The 21,029-nt window shown below is 38.4% G+C and overlaps 2 protein-coding genes across 4 annotated transcripts in view; both read left to right on the top strand.

Annotated features, from left to right (window-relative positions):
• The window catches only part of ADAMTS19 (ADAM metallopeptidase with thrombospondin type 1 motif 19), a 127,870-nt gene extending 122,194 nt beyond the window's left edge, over positions 1 to 5,676 (top strand). For all 3 annotated transcript variants that reach the window (XM_064403703.1, XM_064403702.1, XM_064403704.1), the window contains 2 exons: positions 1,786 to 1,963; positions 4,454 to 5,676. In XM_064403703.1, the coding sequence (XP_064259773.1) occupies positions 1,786 to 1,963; positions 4,454 to 4,605 (330 nt within the window). In that variant the 3' untranslated portion in view covers positions 4,606 to 5,676. The remainder of the gene's footprint in view (positions 1 to 1,785; positions 1,964 to 4,453) is intronic.
• A 5,674-nt stretch (positions 5,677 to 11,350) lies between these two features.
• On the top strand, positions 11,351 to 20,674 carry MINAR2 (membrane integral NOTCH2 associated receptor 2). The gene is made up of 3 exons (XM_064404977.1): positions 11,351 to 11,536; positions 19,422 to 19,667; positions 20,495 to 20,674. The coding sequence occupies exons 1-3, from the start codon at positions 11,372 to 11,374 to the stop codon at positions 20,672 to 20,674; spliced, it is 591 nt and encodes a 196-aa protein (XP_064261047.1). The 5' UTR covers positions 11,351 to 11,371.
• Positions 20,675 to 21,029: the final 355 nt, after the last annotated feature.

The following is a 21,029-nucleotide window of genomic DNA, read 5'->3' as shown; positions in this document are numbered from 1 at the left end:
GCATAATGTTGTCTATTATAGGAACTCAGATTATTTTCCACTGCAAAGAGAAAAGGCAGAGAATTCAATAAGGGGAATTCTGTTGAGATACTTTTCTCATGCAATTTTACACCAGTATACTAGATTTGATGGTATACTTTGAAAATAATTCAGTACTGATTTCCCTCCTGTAAACCATATATTTGTTCATGTGTTAAACTGTGGTTGATACTGAATAGACAACTGTGTATTCATAATTTAATATCTTTACATGTCTTGGCTCATGGAAGCTGTATCTGATTAACTCAGCAAGATACAGTTCTGTATTGGCTCACTGAGAACAGGAGCAAAATCAAGTCCACTTGCTGCCTCTGTAGAATGCCAGTGTTTGATTTCATGTGATTACAAGTTCAGTCCCTTGTGAAAACCTCCAAGTGTATATCCTAGTCCCTTGTAATCTCTTGGAGTCTTACAGTCCAAAAGACAGGCGTCTCCCTTCTCTTGATGCACATATTGGGGCACAAGCCCTCTATTTCCCGTTTAGCATGTGTAAATCTTTCTTCCACATAGGTTTTTAAAATGTCACTTAAATGCACATAGATAACCAAACCAAAGGATAAAGACTTATTTAGTGTTCCACATAGTCAAAGTTTATTAATCCTTTGAAGAAAACTATAGTTCTCCATCTCGAGACAGGATGGCTGGGAAACATTTTTTGTTATAGCACCTCCTTCTTGTCTTTCTTATTTCAGTTTTTTTTTTTTTTTCAGCTGCTTCTTGAAGCCTCTCAAGAAAATATATTCTGAATATTTATGTAATAAAAAATATTTAGAAAAACATTTTTAGGATTGCAGCCTAAGCTCTTAAATTATTCATTACAAGAAACTGATTAGTATTTGAAGATGTTCTGTACAGAAAATTTCTGTAAAAATTGGTGAAATTTCTGGGTTCTTGAGTCAAAATCATTAGAGGCTAGGATGAAATTCTAATATGTAATTTTTAATAGATTTGTAGTTAAAACAATAGCATGTGAGTCAAATGGACAGAAAAGTAATTCATGTCCTATGAAATTTTGTTCACAAAAAGTCAGAAAAGGCAAAAGCATATTTTGGTTTGGTTTTTGTTTCGTTTGTTTGGAATAGGTTTTGTAAGCATCTGTGCAGCACTGTCCAAGTTTTCACTCTAATATATTATGTTACTGTGATAGAAGTAAAATGTTACCATTGTTACAGTGCTCAGTTGTTTTCTTTTCTTACCTCATTCTCTGTGGCAACAAGATGTCAAGATGGATTAAAGGCCTGGCATCGTGTCTCACACTGTGTTTTATTTGTGAGACATGTGAAAACATGAAGATGTGATGCAAAGACAGGAGGCATTAATTATGCTCAGCAGAAAGAGCGCTTTTGCTGTGGTTAACTAATGACTTTATTAAAAATTCTTCTCTCTGCTAGTGTCTGTGACTGTTTTTACCATCACTGTAATCTCTAATAAGAGTAAATTTGTATATAGATACAAGAGAGTAACTTTTGCTTCCTCCAGGCACATTGCTGTATTTGAGTTTCATCACAAGCTCTGCAAAATGGACTTGGATAGCAATAGGATGCTGGAGTGAGTCCTTCAATTAGTACTGTTAATTAATTTGTACTTTTTAAATTGATTTTCATTTAGCTAATGGAATAGAATTCAAAAATCTTGGAATGCTGACATCTGAAGAAGCAGCCACTCACTTCACATGGACTGGGAATTCATGTTCATGATTACCAGCAAAAATACCTTTACAATGAATGTGTCTTCTGTGTGTTCCAGTGCTCTGTCACCTGTGGCAAAGGAATGCAGTCTCGAGTCATCCAGTGCATGCACAAGATCACGGGAAGGCATGGCAATGAATGCTTTTCTTCAGAAAAGCCTGCAGCCTACAGACCCTGTCATCTCCATCCCTGCAATGAGAAAATTAATGTTAATACAATAACATCACCCAGGTTAGGTAAGCAGTCAAAGATGAAAAATCTCTTTTCAGAGCTTTCTCTCCATACAGTAATGATGATCCCAGTTTAAAAACAGAAGTCAGGAGTTATTCAGGAGATTTAAATTCTATGCGGAGACTGATCTTCCTGTCTCAGGTTTTGAGTATGTACATCAGAGACTGTAACTGATGTACATACTCAAATGGTGAAGGGTTTTGTTATTCAAGGAAGGACCTTATTATGAGACTGTATGATATTAAGGGAACAAAATGTCCCATATGAAAATATATTTATATTAGAGACACTATAAACATATATGCTTTTATACATATTCACCCAATTTTATCAAATCTTTCTAAAGTAAGAAAATACCTTCTTTTCTATTTAAAAATGTTTCAAACTGTGTTCTCTTGGTATTTGTGAGATCAAGGAGGCCCTTATTTGTTCTTTAAATACAAACAGCTTTTCCACATGTCTTTAGTTCAAATCTACATCTATGATGTATTAGGATGTGTGAAGGAAAATTTCTTTGAATGAATAGATTTTCTGTACCTGGCAGAACTCAGGTCTGTTCTTAAAGAAATTATGTCATTATATAACTACAGAACTGTTAATTCTGGTAGTTTTTGTTTCCCAGTGCCTTGTTCATGATGATTACCATTATTTCCCCTAATAATTTGTCTGCATCTTGAGCATGATGAGAATATTCAAAGGCTTGTTCTAAGACAGCACACCCCCTCTGGCTGATTTTCCGGAGTCCTTGTCAAGATAAATCCTCCTGTCCAATAGATTATTCCCATACGGAAAACAAGTCAGGCATTTCAGACTGTGTGCAATAGTTCTTTTAAGACAGTGAAGCTTATTTCTCTTTGAGGTTTTTAACCTTTGAACATTTCTGCACCGTATTCATTGTTGCAATTTGCTCTTGCTTATGGTCCTCTCCTTGCTGTTTCACCATTTGAATGTTCCTCCCCTTTGTACTTTATCCTTCTTTGTTCAGCTGGTCACTCAGAAGCAAGATGCCATCTCCCCATCATTGATGATTTTCCTCTGGTGAAGTTATATAAACAGCTTTGTGTCACAGAGTCAAGTGAATCAGAAAGAGTAACACAAAAAAAATACAGTGTCAATTAAAATTTGACTTAATGTGAAGTGCAAAAAAAAAAGATAGTGCTATGTTGTCACACAGAATCACAAAATAACTAGGTTGGAAGAGACCTTAAAGATCATCAAGTCCAACCCATGCCCTAAACACCTTAACTAGAACCATGACACCGAGTGCCATACCCAGTCTTTTTTTGAACACATCCAGGGATGGTGACTCCACCACCTTCCCAGGCATGCCATTCCAATATTTTATCACTCTTTCTATGAAAACCTTCTTTCTAATATCCAACATGTGTTTCCCCTTCGCAGCTTAAGACTGTTTTCTCTCGTTCTGACATATGTTGCCTGGAGAAAGAGACTAACCCCACCTGGCTACAGCCACCTTTCAGGAAGTTGTAGAGAGTGATAAGGTCACCTCTGAGTCTCCTTTTCTCCAGGCTAAACACCCCCAGCTCCCTCAGTCCCTCCTCACAGGCCTTGTGTTCCAAGCCCCTCACCAGCCTCGTTGCCTCCTCCGGACGCGCTCAAGTGTCTCAGGGTCCTTCCCAAAGTGAGGGGCCAGAACTGGACACAGCACTCAAGGTGTGACCTCACCAGTGCTCAGCAGAGGGGGAAGGATGAGCTCTCTGGACCTGCTGGCCACATTGTCCTCATGGCATGGATTATTTAGGACTGATATTAGTAATCTACAAATCAATGTCATCCAGCATGGAGTCAGAATCCAATCCAGTAGAAACCTTAACGTCTCTTGAAATACATAATGGAATGCTTCTCTTCAATATACTAATAATTTTGGCCTCCAGTTCCATTCATATCATACAGTAGAGATTTTTTGAATTGGGGATAGGGCTAGTGAAAGCTGATGAGGATTGTGCCACCAGTTCTTTTACAAATTTCTCTTCTGTTAGCATAGGAGATTAATTCAAATCTGAGATTGACTTCTTTTTTCAGTGTTTGTGATGGGTTTTGGACAACATCTTGTTCTTGCGCCCTGTTTTTCACTGGGTTCCCATTTTAATTCCATGAATGTACTACGTATGCCAGTATTTAGTTATACTTGATATGTATAACTAAGTGTGAAGTGTTCCAACTTCAGTGACACAGTCCTTCTGTGATAAGCTGTGAGCTCCACTTACTCATGAGAAGACAGTCGCATGACATTAAAAAAAAAGTTTGATGCAACTTAATCCAATTTGTAAATAAAGCTCGCCTTAAAATTTTTTATTTGAATATATTGACAACAGGAGGACAAGGGGAATTCATTCTTTTGTTAAATATCTACATCTAGAACCCTTTCTCTTCCCCAGATACACTTCTTATGTCCTTGTCTCTTTTGGTACATGGTTCTTCACTAGTAAAGGCAACAGTAATGTATATTTGATTTTGCTGTTGTTGTTTCACAGCTGCTTTGACATTCAAGTGCCTAGGAGACCAGTGGCCTGTGTACTGCAGAGTGATAAGAGAGAAGAACCTCTGTCAAGACATGAGGTGGTATCAGCGATGCTGTGAGACGTGCAGGGACTTTTATGCGCAAAAAATGCAACAAAAGAGCTGACCTCAGGCTGGCTGGCTCTCAGCTCTTTGCAATCTTTTTATTTATAGACACACACACCCACACAGGCTTTTTCAGACCAAATATTATCAGATGACATATAATTTAATCAAATTAATTTATTTTTGCCTGTCAGACATCCTTAATGGTTTTGGTTAAGCAGCCAACATGTTTTATCTTCTGACATTTTCATAATTAATTTTTATATGAACAATTTTGGATACATTTATCAGAATTTTTAAAAAATAGTAACAAGTATTTTAAATGTTTATTTTCAGTAACGTCATCTGTTGCAAAAAAAAAAAAAAGTCATGTTATCTTGAATTTATTTTAATTTAGTTGAATAGTTTTGTTGTATATGGAAATAAAGTTCTTTTTAATTTTATTATATTTTTGGTATTTGGAGTCAGAATGAGCTCATGTTTTTTGCAACAGATGTCAAAGTGAACAAGCTAACATTATTAAACAGGTTATTACAGAATGTATTGTGAAATTAGTTCATTTGATTTAGAAACATACTGAAGGGGATATTCTACTGTAACTTATATTATAAACAAGAAAATTAAAATAGCTAAGTAGAGATTTTGATCATTCTCATGGACACATACTTGAACACAAGTATTAAATCAATGAAACACTGTAGAGATTTACACTGAATCACTGTTGCACTGTTTGAGGTAGTGTAGAGAAATGCAGTCCTAGAACTTGTACCATCCTATGAATCCACGTCTGTAGTGTTTTAACATGTCACTTAATTTTTTAAAGTTTTGAAACAAAAAACCCATGCCCCTATATACCTCTGTGTGTCCTTTTGCAGATTTACAAATGGAAGAGTCCTTTCTCCTGCCACTTGTATGGATTAATCTGTTAAACATTCTCAGTTCTCTGTTAATAATTTAGAAAATAGCATTGTAATACTACTTTAGTTTTATCTTTAACTAATGAAAAGTCTTTATAAAAATTAAATGTTTTACAGATTTGTGAAACATTATGAAACAGCTAAGATTTTCCTTATGAGAAAATATTGTACATGATTCACATGATTTTTACGTTTTCAATAAAAAGTAAAGCTCCTTTTGCTGTTTGAATTTTTCTTTTTTTTGTATGTCTGGGTCTGGTAGATTAATCCATCGAGCCCTGCATTGCAGCAGGTACAGCTACAGTATGAGTGCCTTCTGCCTCTTGACTTAGGCACCATTCTGCAGCTGCAGACAGACATGTCACTCTGTGAGCCTAGATAGATAGATAGATAGATAGATATGGAAAGCTGAGAATAGCAAGGTAACATTCTGTGGAGAGGCAGGCATTTATCTCAGGTGAGTCCTGTAACTGCTGAACTTGGCAAGTGGATAGCAGCAGGTCTTCTGCCCTCATTTTGTGATGCAAGTCTTTACGTATGTTCTTAAAATATGTAGGAGAGCAAATCCTGAAGGCAAGACAACTGGAGAAATAAGCCAGAAAGGCATATTTTCTACTCAAAACAAAAAGTGAATGCAGCTTTATTTAAGTGATTTTTTTTTTAAACTTCTCTTCAAAGAGTCTAGTGTATAGATGTGATACACAGTTTCCAGAGACAGATAACCACAGATACCCACAGACAACAAACTGCAGCCCCCAGTTAGGACTGTGATTCTGTCCAGGAAGAATACTTAGATGCAGTCTTAACTACCATTGAAATCAACATTTGTGTTTTAAATAGCTGTACTATCAAAATCTTTAGTTTGGCATCTTACTGCTCTGCATTTGAAAACTGCAACTTTAATGAGGTGCTTGTGTATGATTTTAAATAAAATACTTTCTGATTTTAAAAAGTAAAAAAAGAAAAATAATGTTGACATCATGGAATGTTATATTTTGTATAATTTAAAAGTTTCAATGCATAGAAAATTCAGTTGCTTTGGGGCATAATTCCTTAAAGTCACAGAAGCACATTTGAAAGTCTAATAGAATTATTGTAGTTGGCAGGCAAAAGAAGCAAGTATTATTTTAAATTTTCTTCATACTTACCACCAGATCTTAGTAATACTCCTGCACTTACTTGAATCACAATTGAAAATCAAGCAAAAAAAGAAGAAATGGCTCCAGACCAGGGGCCAGAGGAAAATTTTTATCAGCCAGTGATATCATCCTCACTGTTCTAAATGTTTATGCTCTGCTGATTTTGAATATTTCACTAACAAGAATGTCATCTTAATCACAAAATTTAAGATGTGTGTTTTAACCCTGGCTATATCTGTCAAAAACAAACCAGTGACTGCTGCTGAAATCATCCTCCCATCACCTCTATAAGATCATTAAAAGGAAGTACTTTTCATTGGGAGACAGGGATGGAAAGTTGTGGTCTAAAGTGACTCTTTTTTTTGAAATTTAATGAGTGAAATCAGCATGTTATAGGATGTTATAGTCTGATCAGGATGTCACAGTCTGATCAGGACGTTATAGTGAAATCAAAATGTTATAGTGCTGGAAAGTCTGGTTCTGATTCCTTTAGCATCTGTAGTACAAAAGTACTAGTTAAATATGTGTGAATCATTTTGAAGCAGTTTTGTGTCTAAATAGCAAATATAGCTCTGAATTTGAAAGCAAGTTCATTTTACTGCTTCAGTATATCCTATCATCATTCAGAGGAGCAGTAGAGACTGAAATACCCTTTTGGTCAGAAAATTCTAAGAACAATCTGAAAATGTGCCCAGGCTATGTCTTGAGCCACAGCATGCTGCAGGGAAGGCAGGCATGTGCCAGCCCTGCAGAGTTTTCCATAGACCTGGGTGGCAGCAGGCAGCCCTTTCCAGCTGTGTTCAGGCAAGCCATAGCCTTATGCAGATATAGACAGTCCAGAGTTTACTTTATTTTTTTTTTATTTGTTCTTTCTTCTTCAAGAACAATCCCTCTGCATTAATATGTTTTCCTTCCAGCCTGATGAATATGTAACATTTCGACAAATGAGTGTCAAATCAATCAACTTCAGCTGGCATGTAAAGGTGAAATTCACTCTTGGCTACTAAGGGCTAGAGTAGCCTTTCTGCTAATTAAATACCACTTAGACCCTATTTTGTTGAATTAAGTGGGATTTAAGTGGTACACAGGGATTGTGCTAAGCTGGTGCACAGCAGTTTACTTCCTCCTCCTGCATATGTGCTGGCTAGCTAGAGTAGTGATCAAAAGTTACAACAGCTACCACTTCTCATAACTCTGTTAAAGAAATACCTGAATTTTAATAGCATTGTCATTTATTCTGAAGGGAAATTGCTGCTTAGTTCTGGAGGCAGTGGGTTACATTTTGGGTTGTTTCAGGTTCTTTCCATTCAGTTTTCATTATCTTCTTCAGTGACAGAGAAACAGTCATTTGTATATTCAAAAATACGCTAAAAATACAATGCTTGCCGACATGAGACCAATGGAGGCACTAAAACCTAACAGATCAATTATAAAAAGAAAATTAGAAGTACTCAGAGACAATTTAAAGAGGTCTGAAAAAAAGATGTGCAAACTAATAGAAAGGGAACTTGAAATACATCCAAACCAGGAAGCTGAAATGGGAGACGGTGGGACCGTCTGATAACACAAGTGTGAAAGGGACACTCTGGAGTGATAAGTGGTGAAAGAGAAGTTCAGTGAATTACTTGTGTTGGCTTTTCCAGATGAAATGTTGCAGAGTTTCTTATAGCAGAGATGTCAGAGAAGTTGGATCAAGGTGAAGGAAATATACAGGAAAGTAAGACCAAATAAGTGTGTTCAATGCAAACAGTATCCAGGGTTGCAGCCACCTGAGAATATTGGAAGAACACAATTGGGAAATTAGTATCAGAGCCTCTTGCCATGGGCCCAAGCTGTCATTGCAGAGTCAGTCTGCCAGACTAGCAGACTGCAGTATAATTCCTGCCTGTGGAAAAGGCAACCCCATGAGCTACAGATTGCCATAATAGCCAATGAAAAAAAGTAAGATCCTTGAGCACCTGGATAAGCATCTCCTCTTGGGTGAGAGTCAGCATGGCTTTAGTTGTGAATGGAGCAAAGAGGATCTGCTGGACACAGAGATCTCTGACAAAGTTCAGTTTTACAGGATATTCAAGAAACTGCATTCACACAAGACTACAGGAGCAATCTTTATGGCTTGAAAGTTGATTAAAGTATTGGAAGCAAAATGGTCATCTTTCAGGATGGAGAGAAGTCAGCAGTATGGTTCCCTAAGGAGTTAGGTTTTTTGGTATTTTCATCCGTAGCAAAAGGAAGAGCAAAAACTGAGTTCTCCATCTATACAGGTGCCATAAAGCTCTTCTGGTTAACTCTTGCCTCAGTTGACAAGAAACACAAAACTGAGTGATTAGACAAGTCATTAACTGAAAAAATTTGAGGTAGGTATGTGTTAAGTATTATAGCTATAAAAATAGCCCGAGCCATTCCTATGAGACACTGAATTTGCAACTGGTGGTCACAGAAGTGAAGGTAGCCCTGTGAGAGTCACTACTGCTATGAGAATAGCAGGGAAAAATGAACCAAAAACTGATGGATGTTTTCAGAAGGAAAGATATAATTTTTCCCATTTTGGAACTGGTCTAAAACCACAACATGAGCATTGTATTCATTTATGGTTGCTCTATTCTTATGAACAATGTAGTGGAATTACATTGCAACACATTGAAAGTGGAAAATAAAAATTAGTAAGGAGATAGACTAGGTGACTTACAAGATGGCATTTAAAATGTTGATAATTCAGATTGAAAAGAAAGAGTCTGAAGATAGTAACTATAGTTTAAATAATCCTGAAGGTGTTGGATAAGCTATGTGGGGAGCTCTTCTTAAAACCCTACAGTACTACAAAGACGGCATCCTTGATATGGTTAATACGAAAATTAATTTAAATTACATAAAAGTAGGCAATTTAGCCTGAAGAATTGAAAAGCAGTCAGACAACTTTATTGACAATTTATAAATAGATAATAAAAGGCCTGGAAAAGAGATACTTCAGCACAAAAAGAAAAAAATTTTGTGGCTTCTGAAGGAGCAGAAGAATGAACTGCAGAAAGCAGCAGGGTGTAAACTGTCGCCCTAAAAAGCATCTTGTTCCTGTCCTTTTCAAACAAAGTGATAGATCCTGGGGTTGGGAGAGGTCTGACTTAATAAGATACCTATTATGTTCTTATGTCCAATGGCGTAGTATTGGTATGTAAACTCACACACGCACAGAAAACATCTTATGCTACAGTAGCACAGAAAAGCCCTGTGTTTCTAGAGATGCTGGAAATCCTATGTTTTAGAAGTCATGGTTTCATATACCCATGCATTTTAGAACAGAAATTATTACTTTCTGAGTTATTACTGCACAGGGAAAAAGTGAGAACTATATGTCATGGTAAATCCAAAACACCAGCTTCATGGTAATCCCTAGGGTACACTGGAAAGGTGCATTAGTGTTTCAGGGCTTCATTAAACTGGGGAGACCTAGTTGTAAATGTAGCACCAGAATCCCCAGAAGCATACACATTTCCTCAGAAGCACAGTCACTACTGTCTTTGTGGCTGCTCACAGATACTTATTTGAGCATCTACTTGAAAGGTGGCATATTAATAATTTTAAACAGATATGCTTTAAAATAATCTCCAATAATTACATGCAAAGAAACATCATGAGCTCTTTAAGTAAATAACAGGTTTAACTTATATGTATATCCAACTATTCATTTTTACTTTAGGATTTTAAAATGTTTTCCTATTTTTATTTAGTTTCTATATTTCAGCTATTTTCTGTGTGGTAAATAGATTGGTTTGATTCTGTGTCTAAGTACAGAGCTAAATTTTTTGTGATGCTCTAATTCTCAGCACAAATTTGATTCAAAAAAGGTTTTCCTGGATTTCAAGCAATGACCTTTCAAAAGCTTATCCTCTGTGGCAATTTCATTTAAATGAAACATATGCTAGAAGAACATACATATTTTAAGAAAAGGTTAAAATAAAATGACGAGGCTGCTTTTGCTAGTCATACATAGATGCCATAATGAGAAGGGGAATTTCATTAGCTGAAAGTCAAAAGGACTTAAGACTCATAAAATGATGATGAAAATATCGAATCTCAGAATAAAATAATAAAAGGAATGGGACTGAGACCATACTGTTCAAGTCAGTTACAGTGAATTTTTCCACGGATTTGAATGGGAGCAGAATCAATTCCCTGAAAACTTATGTTATCAATTACTTGAAACAATCTAATATTTCCCAGGGTCAAGAAGAATTTACTGTGAAAGAAATCCCTGATCCTAAAAAAAGTGCATGTCGTAGCTGTTGTGGTAAATGGTACCAACCCACACAGCACAATGGAGCCTCTTGGTACTGCTGCAGAAGAGGAAGACTTACTTTGACGGGAAGCTGCTTCTAATTTTCTCGGGGGAAAAAAATGTTACTTTGAAGTATTGTAGGCTTGACATTTTTGGCAGATAACTTGAGGAAGTGCTGGTATGCATTTAAGTGTCTTATGCATCTACTCACTGGTACTCAGTTAGTTTTAATGAGCACATATGTATCTATCAAAATAGACCTTGAACCTGAAAACTTAAGCCAGGCACTTACAGAAACTTGTCCTATCTGCTCTGCCACTTCTAAACAATCTTTTATCGTTGGTAGATGATATAAGTGAGCCTGATACCAAACAGGGGTCAGATACAGTTTCAGGAAACTGTCGTATCCTTCTTCACGTCATTAATAATAGAAAGAGCGTGCACAGCCAGGAAGCAGAAGCTTGGGCTGTTTTCATTATTACTCTACAGCATAGAAACATGGACCTCTCCGTTTTGCCAAACAACAACCATCCTGATAAATTCCTGCAACTGGAGGTTAAATCTTTAGTGAAAAACTCTGCCTTTCTACCAGCCAACTGGGCAAAATTCCCGGAAGCAGCTTTACCTGGAGTGCAGCAGTGGCATAACAGGATCTATTTACAGGTAAGGTCTAAAAGAGGCTGACACTTTCCTGATTTTTCTGCCTTGTTTTAAGGATCAGGAGAAAAATTACATGATGTTGACAGATCAGCTGTAGTTTCAGCTTCCTGCATCTCTTAATCGGAATCATTAATATTCCTGTGTATTTTCCCATGGACATCAGCAAGGATCAGGCTCCATGAGAAAAGTTACTCTTTTCAGGGGGCTCCACTGACTTTATTTTGGTGTATTAGGATTTCTATTGCTCTTTGTAACATTTTCATTGCATTTTGCGTAAAGTCTACTGAAGTCCACTTAATTGTACTAAAGGTGTGTGTGGAATATGCTCTCTGAAGTAAGAAAAGCCCCAGATTTAAAACTGAAAGTGAAGTCATATCCCTTAAACTTGATGAAAAGGCACATTAGAGGGACATGAGAGATTCTTGCTACAAATATATATATCTACATAGTGCACCATAACTTCCTTTTTATTTTCCTTGTATTTTTTTCCCTCATTCAACTTTTGCCTTCCTAGCATTCTGAAAGACAACTGTTGAAAGTGTGAAACATGCTGACTGCATTAATCCAGGTTATTATATGGGTAGCAGCAGTTTCTTGGTAAAAATGTAAATGTGCACTGCCTAGCAGAGGCCCTGGAGCTGGCGGAGGAGAAGTTCATGTCTGGATCAGCAGCAGTACAGCTGCATCAGCTCACACCCCTCTGGGCCCCACTTGCTGCTCCACAGTGCTCCTTCCCTGCTGCCCGGGGAGCCCCTCGCCTTTCCCCACCCCTAGCATGAGCAAAAGCTCCAAGGTCTGGTTCTTGTCAAGGGATGGAGACATACATAAGTGGTTGGGGGTGAGGGGAGTGATGGAGAAGGGTCTACATTCTCAGGATCCTTAGTGTGGGGGTCTGATTCCCCAGGGAAACGAGGAGTAGGAGCCAGAAAAGCTTGAACCTGGGGGAAGGGAGGAGAATGATGCTGAAAGTCTCCTACAGCTACTTCCTGTTGCACTTTTCCCTTTTCAGACATTTCTCCCCATCAGCTCTCTAAACCCCTTTGCTCCCTCCCAGAGTCCATTCCAGTCCTCTTCCAACTGAAAAAGTCCTCCCCCCGTGACACCCGCTTCCACGCTCCCCCCTTCCTTTCCCTAGCTTCTTCCCTACTCCAGGCACCCTTCCCTCTGCCTACTCCACTGCCTCCAGCCACTCTGTTCGTGTTGTATAATCTTTGCTGGCGGCTCCCCAAGGAGAGCTGGGGCGGGGAACACGCGGTCGCCCGTAGTGTCCCATGCAAACAGCCCTAACCAAGGGACGGAGCCTGAAGGATCCCAAACTATAGGGTATGGTGCAATGCTGGCCTCACCCCCTCCCCCATCTGAGCCCCTCTTTTATGCAGGAGGGAGGCAGCCACACACAGAGCCTCCTCCGCAGCAGGGATCCTTCTCCCCATTGTTGTCAATCAGGACGCACTGTCACTGAGCCAGGGCTGCAGAGCTGCGGGAGGATTAAAAATGTGTAGAGAGCCCTGTGCTTTTTGACTTGTGCTTTTTTTTTTCTTTTTTTTTTTTTTTTGCCACCACCAGCGAGAGGGTTTTCCTGGAACTCTGTGTCCCAGCCCGGGATGGCTGTTACAAAGGAAATGTCTGTACTCACCAAGACTCCAAAAATGGAGTTTGCAAAGTGGTATATTTTATAAGTGTTAAACCTAGGATACAATCTATACTTTTTAGTGTAGTCATTAGAGAATTCAAGCTGTCCAGATAAAAATCCATTGTGCCATTCTCTCTCCCTTAGGAGCTTGCCTTCTTTTTCTCCTTTTGCTGACAATCAAAGAAAGGGAAAAGTCATGATGAGTTCCAGACATTAGAAGAAACATGATGGCACAGTGGAGAACTAATGATGCAGGAATAACATATTTCACTTTAAGATGAGAGAGATAATGGGGTTAGGGATTAGTTAATTCAGAAATGGAAAAAGGGGAGATGGGAGGAGGAGGAGAGAGAGAATTAATTTCAGAACATGTGTGCACGATCTAAAGATTCCTAAAGTCATTAAACCTTAGGGTAGCTTAAATTTCCTCTTTAGAATCTAATATTCTCTGAAGAAACTAATGCTACTCAGGTCTCCCTATGCAAAGTGACTGCTCAGTGGTATGCTTGTGGTCTCTTCCAAACTTTTATTATGAGATCAATTAAATTCAAAAGCACTGAAGTGCTTATGTGTTTTCTCCACCTTTAAGTTTTAAAATTTGTTTCCATTATAAAAAGCAGCTTCATGTAATGACAAAAAACTGCTGATCTTTCTCCTCACTTTTCTCTTTGGTATCAGGCAAATTGAACAGCTTCTCATCTTAGCATGTACTTTCGTAGTCTACTTTGACTAAAACAAACCATAAAGCAGTCGTGGAATTTTGGCCCTTCCTTGTGAAAAACAGCATAAAAAGCACAGACTTTCTCCTGCAAATGTATCACTGCTGACCACATTCTAGTCTCCCTGACAATTTCCAGTCCTGCTGGAGTCTCTGCCCCACAATATGTTTTAATGCCCAGCACACACCAGATGATAAATGCTCCATATCTGTTTCTCATGCATGTCTCCCGTGTAGTCAGCCTGGTAGTTTTCTGCAGTTCTCAAGACTTCTCTTTCTTGTTTATATTTCCCTTTCCCCCCACTATTTTTGGAAGACAGCAGAGAGCATTCAGTCTTAGCAGCATGATACTTCTTGGCATGGTGGTTTTTTGGCTTTATGTATGAGTTAATGCCTGTGTCCTGTCCTTGCTTGTTTCTCAGTATACCAGGACAAGAGCGTTTTTTAAAATCTGTAAGTTAGGTGCCGGGTTAGAATCACTTCTTTGTCCCCTGGCTCATACATGCATTACGTATTTCCACTCTCTCCCTTATTCTTCCCTAGACATCTGCAACTGGCCACAAGAAGAGCCAGCTGCAAGGTTTGCAGGAGCTTTGGTCTGAGGCTGTACAAAAGTTTTTATATAATGCACTCACAGCCCTGCAGAACTGCATTGCCAGTGACAGATAAAACACCTTTCTAAACGAAACAATTCATTACAAGAAGTAGTGTCAATAATGCTCAGTTAAAATAGTCCATATGAATATTCACTTTTGTCTAAATATCCCTGTCACTTTGGCTGAAGAGTTTGTAACCATCTACTGCTCTCTTTCCTGCCCATGTCAGGTGGCTTTTCAGTTTTGCAGTACCTGAGGCTGCCTTAATGTCTCTGACAGGTAATCCAGATCCCCTTCATTTCCTTCATTAAGAAAACTTTCATTTCTAGAATCATAGAAAGGTTTGAGTTGGAAGGGACCTTACAAGTCATCTGGTGCCAACTCCTCTACCATAGGCAGAGATGTCTTCCACTTGAGCAGGTGTCTTCAAAGCCCCAGTCAGCCTGGCTTTGAACACTGTCAGGGATAAGGCATTCACAACTTCTCCAGGCAGCCTGTTTAAGTGTCTCACCATCCTCACAGAGAAGAATGTCAACCTTATAGCAAACTTAAACCTTCCTTCTTTCACTTAAAACTTCCTTCAGTTTAAAGCCATTTCCTTTGTCCTATTGTAAAAATTCTCTCTTCAGCTTTCTTGTCAGACATCTGTAGGTACTAGAAGGGTGCTACCTGGTCTCCCGGTAGCCCTCTCTTCCCCATGCTGAACAATACTAGCTTGCACAAATAGGACAGGTGCTTCAACCCTCTGATCATCTTCGCAACCTTGTCCAGATCTGCTCGGGCTTCTCAGAAACCTGCCCTACTGTATTTCTTATCTCCTTATGCACCTTTGGTTAATCCTTGCCTTCCCAACTGCTTTTCCATTGTATCTCCTATGAGATGTGATTTGTTGAATGAAGCTCTCAAGTGCTAATATTCTTCATAACAAAAGAGCTTTTAATTTTCCAAATGTCTAGCAATACCTATACAGTTAATACACCTACCACAGGTATTCTTAGCTACACCCTAGAAGTCTGTTTGCCTTCAAAATAGTTCACTACATCAGAAAAGTGTCCTTATGAGTGCAAGGAGGGTCCTCCACAATCTGTTACAAGCTTTTTGCACAACAGAAGGTTATCGTGTTAAACAAATGACTGTCAAATATAATGACCACCCTTCTAGTCACTTTCATTAGGATTGAGAAGGCTGTTATGAAACAAATCCTGTAGAATTTGGTGGCTGTATGTTTCTGTAGGACTGCCTTAGTTTAAACTTCTATTTGTAGCTGACCATCAACAGCATTTCTTTTCCTGAGCATAATTGCAAACATCAAGTGGTAACTAGGGCTGGCCATGGGAACAGAGAAGTTAGTTCTATCTGGCAGAAAAGAAAGAAAAGCTTGAGTTCCAGGAAGTATATTTCCTTAATTTTTTTATCTGTCTCTTTGTTCTCTTCTTTCAGGTAGATGGGCTTGAAATCAAGGTCTAGCCTTAACTGTTGATGTCCTGGGCTTGATGGGTGATACCTCATATCACAGGTTAAGAAAATAATGGTTAGCCTTTTGAGTTGTTTTAGTGCTATCAACAACAATAGAAGTGGAAACAGAAGGATGAAGTCAAGATAAAAATAAGATTAAAATGTTTCCTAGTAATAAATATTTTAAGTTAATAAATATTTATAATTATAAAGATTATAATTATAAATTATAATTTTAGTTATGTGTATTACAAAGTATGCATAATTTGCATTATAAAATAATCAGCAAGAAAAAAACATGGAATAGTTGAACACATGTTGACACAGTAATGGAAGTAACATCAGCCCTTTATAGGTCTCTGGGCTTTTCCCAGAATGCTAGTACTTGTATGTGACAGCTCTCTAGGTCTGTCCAAAAGGAACATACTTTTCATAGTGAAAAGGGGTTATTAACCAGTTATAAGAGTGTTCTTGCTCATGAGCTACATGTAGATCAAACACATTATGTGTTTGCAAAGTTGAGCACTTTTCAGCTTGTAAAATAAGCATTTCACAAATGTATTTCATCTACAATTTTCAGTGTTCTCCATAACTACTGCTTCTTTGAGTATTCCCTGTTTGCTCCTTCCATTCAGTGAATATTAATATAAATTGCCTTTAATTTGTTCTGTTCCAGTCTCATTCACACAGTCTTCTTATATTCAGTGTATATAGTATGAATTCTGTAATGGATATTGATATTTACATTTATGATATTTTTCTTTCTTTGAACATTTGCTGCATAAGTCAGAGTCTGTGACAAAGCTTGGGATGTGTTTTGAATCTTAAAAGAAAATGTAAAAATGTAGCTTTTACAATAATTTATACTAGCAAGCATATTTTTGTTATCTAATCTTTCTCTGCTTCTAGAAATTCATATGTTTAATGCAATATTGCTCATATTTCTTTTTATGATATCTTAGTCTTAAAATTTTTGGGGCTTGCATGTGATTCCAGTTTCCATCCTTAACTTTCCCTAACTAGTCTGAAGGACATATCTACCTCAGAAATTTTACAATCAAGCATCAGCTGTAATCAAGTACATTCTCCCAATTAGTTTGTCACTTTGATGTCTGTTCTCTAAAAGTTCTGCAAACTATATCCTACCCCAAACTCTGGTTCAGCTCTCATGATAAAACCTGGTTGCCCCTCCCAAGCTTTTCCCTCTCTATTTCTGCTCCAAGCCACCACACTCGCCTCATACCCATGAGAAGAAGGTATTTCACACAGTAGGGGGAAAAAGTTTCACTACAAAGCAGTTTTTATGAACAAATTTTTGCATCATGCCATCTATTCCAAGTTTTGGAGAATTTTATGGGAAACAGCTTTAAAAATTACTGTCAAGTCACATTCTTTTCACAACACTTTAGCCTAGGGAGACCAATCAACCCCTGGTGAGACAGTTCGCGTTCTTCAACAAAATGTTCTCCAAGTTCAACTATTTAGCAAGCCTGAGGGAAGAGTCATTAAGGTCAATGACAAATCTTAAATAAGAAATAAAGCAAATAAAATAAAATGCAGTCAGAAAGAAAAGGCAGTTAAAAACACCAGCTCAGCTGAAATCTGACCAGTACAGCCCAGAGGGCTTCAGTGCCAGCTGTAACTGCAATGCAGAGAGTAATATTATCAGGGGATGTGTGGAGGCTAAGGAACGACATATGGAAATTATGAACTAACAGAAGGATGGGAGGTCATTGAGGATCCACCCGCCTACTAATGGCAATTATTGATGGGAAACATGCTTAGTCACTTCTGCATGATTTAGTGATAGGAATGCCAGCATGATGCTTCCTCCTAGAGTTTCTTAGGCAAAGTCTGTTGTTTTCTCTTCTCCACCTTCACTTTCTGAAGGAAATCTGTCCTTATACTTCCTTCCACACCTACCTGCCTCAGACTGATCTGTACCAATCTATACATGCACACATGACACTGCAGTCATGAAGCAGGTGATGGCACACAACATCTGATTTCCGCTGAAAATTTATTCACCCGCCCCACAAAGTGGGCAGAAAATTACTCAAGCACAAGAAGCCAACAGTTTGCTATCTTAGGGACCTTCACTGTCTTGATGAGGCATCCAAGCAGTTCCCAAAGCCAGTGTGCAGGAGGTCAGATACCCTGAGCTCCCACCAGAAAGGTGTAAGGAGAAGCACTACATGCCCCTAGCCCTTTTGCAGCTGAAAGTACCATCCAGCCTGAGGTACCTTAACATCTGGAGATCTCAGTAAAAGTGAAAAATTCAGGGAAAGTCTTCCTTACATGGAAGTAAATTTCCCAGGACCCAGCTTCTTCACTGGTTGTTTACTACGTGCACTTAACCTTATAGGCATGGTGCAGGAGGTGCTGCCCACACCTTTGTGATTTCTGAGAGCAGGAGAGAGGTGGGGATTGCCCCTTCCCAACATACCTGACACAGGGCCACTGGGTCAGGTCAAGGCTTCCCTTGACTCAACAAAAAGTTCCTAAGGATAAAAGTACTTATGAGGAGGGATGAATATGCTCTGTATTGGTTCTAAAATCCTAAGAGATGGGAGACGTGTTAGCGTAAGACAAAGGCTCTGCAAAAATGCAGGCAGCTCTTAGGTAGCTGACACACTGTGGTACCACAGATTAGTACCAGGTTAATTGAAAGTCTTGGGAACAGAAGGTTGGGATGAATCTTGAATAGCTTGGACTAGAGAGTCTGATTGCATTTCTCCAGGCAATGACAGATTGAAAAGTATCGTAACTACTATTTTACAGACCCCTAAAGAGGCCCTTAGTGCTCTTTTGAGAGGCAGCTTGTGATTTCTCAAAAACTATGATTCCACCAGGGCTGTTCTTCTTCCTCCCTTGACACCCACATATTTTAAAAGGTCTTATTTAACCGCTTTTGTTACTGGGAGAGTGCTCAGATATTTAATTACCTGTGAATGCTGACAGTGCCCTCAGCCGAATGAAGAGCCTCTTCATATCCCGACACAGATCTAGCATTCAAGAGTGTGAACAGACCTGTGTCACACCCCTTCTGTCAGAGATGCATTTCCAGTTGAAGTTGTCATTTACACACCATTGCCCCTGTGATCATTCTTCTTTGTCCTTACATCTTTGCTCCTGCATCATGCATCCATGGCTTCCACCAGAGCTATAATGTTCTACTGCAGCTCTCCATAGCACTGTGTCACTAAAGCAGAAGTCTTCTTCCAGCAGGCATTATAATGTCAGTTCACATTTGCAAAAGAACTTAATGTTCAGATTTTACTCACCTGCTTTCCTCAGAAGGAAGAAATCTGTCCAGAGTGGGCAGTCAGGATCCCTCACTGTAGAAGTTTGCCAGAAGGAGAAAAATGGTTGCATGTTCAGTTCTAAAATTATTCTGCTACATTACAATTGATAATTCTGGAAGGAGGCCTGTATTGTAGGTAATGCAAATGAAAGCCAGGTTCTGATCTAACTTGTGTCTTACAGAGAGAAAAGAGAACTGTCACTGAGCTGCCAGGCTTAGACTTGAACAGGGTCAGTCAAGAAATAATAGACAAATCCCTGGGGAAACACATTACTCCCATCACCTTGAAATCCACAATCAAGAGCAACCCATTGTACAGTGATATCCATGTGGATGATGACTGGGAGAAGAAGAAAAAGACCCCTTCCTGGACTGTGCAAGACTATGACAGACAGTCACTGCACTCTAACTTGGCCAGCCACATCAAGGTAATTGGCTGTTTTGCTGAGTTTGAGCAAGTGAACTGCTGTGAGCTGTGTGGTGCGTGCATAAACCACTGTGCAGCCCTCTTGGATCTTTAGGTGGGATTACAGAAGTAAATATGCAGATATTTTCTGGTACAGACACGACACTAACATGAGTCTGATCAGGAAAGAAGTCAATGTATCTGGTAAGATTCCAGGAATTTAAATTTTACAGTACATGACCTCTGACTAGAGCAACTCTTAAACCACAATGCTGTACAACTCAGCTTCCCTGTTTACATAGGCAAGAGCTACAAATGTGGCCCTTAAATACTATATAGATACTTTATAACTGTTCATAGCAAAATTTTGTCATCAAATTACATATGCTTTTCTCAGCCTCATCCACACAATACAGATCCTGCCTTCCTGTGGATTGGCACAAATAACTTCTGGGATTACTTTTGTTTTTGTTTTGTTTTATTTTGTTTTGTTTTGTTTTTTGCTGTTCCATTTTTTGAAAAGGGAATCAGAAATGTGTTTATCCAGCATGACATTTCTTCTTGAGAAGACAACATGGTTTGTTCTGGGTTTTTAAACACATTTCAATGGCTGGTGTCCTACTTTTGGTTCCTGGATGAAAAGTGTGGTTTTAATTTTCCCCAGTGGAACATTTGCAGCATCTGGAAAGTAGCACAACCTAGATTCAAATGAAAGTGCCTTGCATATGTGTTGTGATATCTTAAATTCATTAATCAGTGTCTGATGATAGCCAAAATACTTCTGGCTATGTTCTAATGACTTTGTGTGTAAAAGAGAGAAACTGATTTAATTTTCTGACTTTCTTCTAGGAAAATCCTAATGATCTACAGTTCTGGATGGGGGATATTTATACTCCTGGGTATGATACCTTGTTAAAAAAGAAGGAGCGGGAAAAAAAACATTCAAAATATTGCCGAATCACTCTGCTCATGGTACTAGCCATTTGCATTCTAATTACTGTAATCACACTTAGTATTTTACTTACTTAGCTTAGCCAAATGATGATGAATTTTTTTTCAATAAATATTTTTATTGAACTATTTCCTTCTCTGGTTTTATTTGAATTCAATTTTTTTTGGTCACAAACACAATTTATTTCTTCAAAATATTCCTGTACAGCACAAGGAATTGACCCTGAAAAGAGACAAATATTCTGTGCATGGCTGAATGTCTCCTTACAGGTATAATTTAAAAAGGAAACTATACTCTAGCTTTTTTAGTGCCTTCTTTGGTCTAGTGATTTAAGTCAGTATGTGTGGTATGTTACATATAGTGTGTATAGAGAACCAGCTGGCTATTTGTTCTAATAAACATCTACCATCCTCTTTGTCTTTTTATGATAGC

This window comes from Passer domesticus, chromosome Z (assembly GCF_036417665.1).
Source record: "Passer domesticus isolate bPasDom1 chromosome Z, bPasDom1.hap1, whole genome shotgun sequence".
Classification (NCBI taxonomy): Eukaryota; Metazoa; Chordata; class Aves; order Passeriformes; family Passeridae; genus Passer; species Passer domesticus.
Note: the sequence above shows the minus strand (reverse complement) of the source record. Positions and strands in the feature narration are given on the sequence as shown.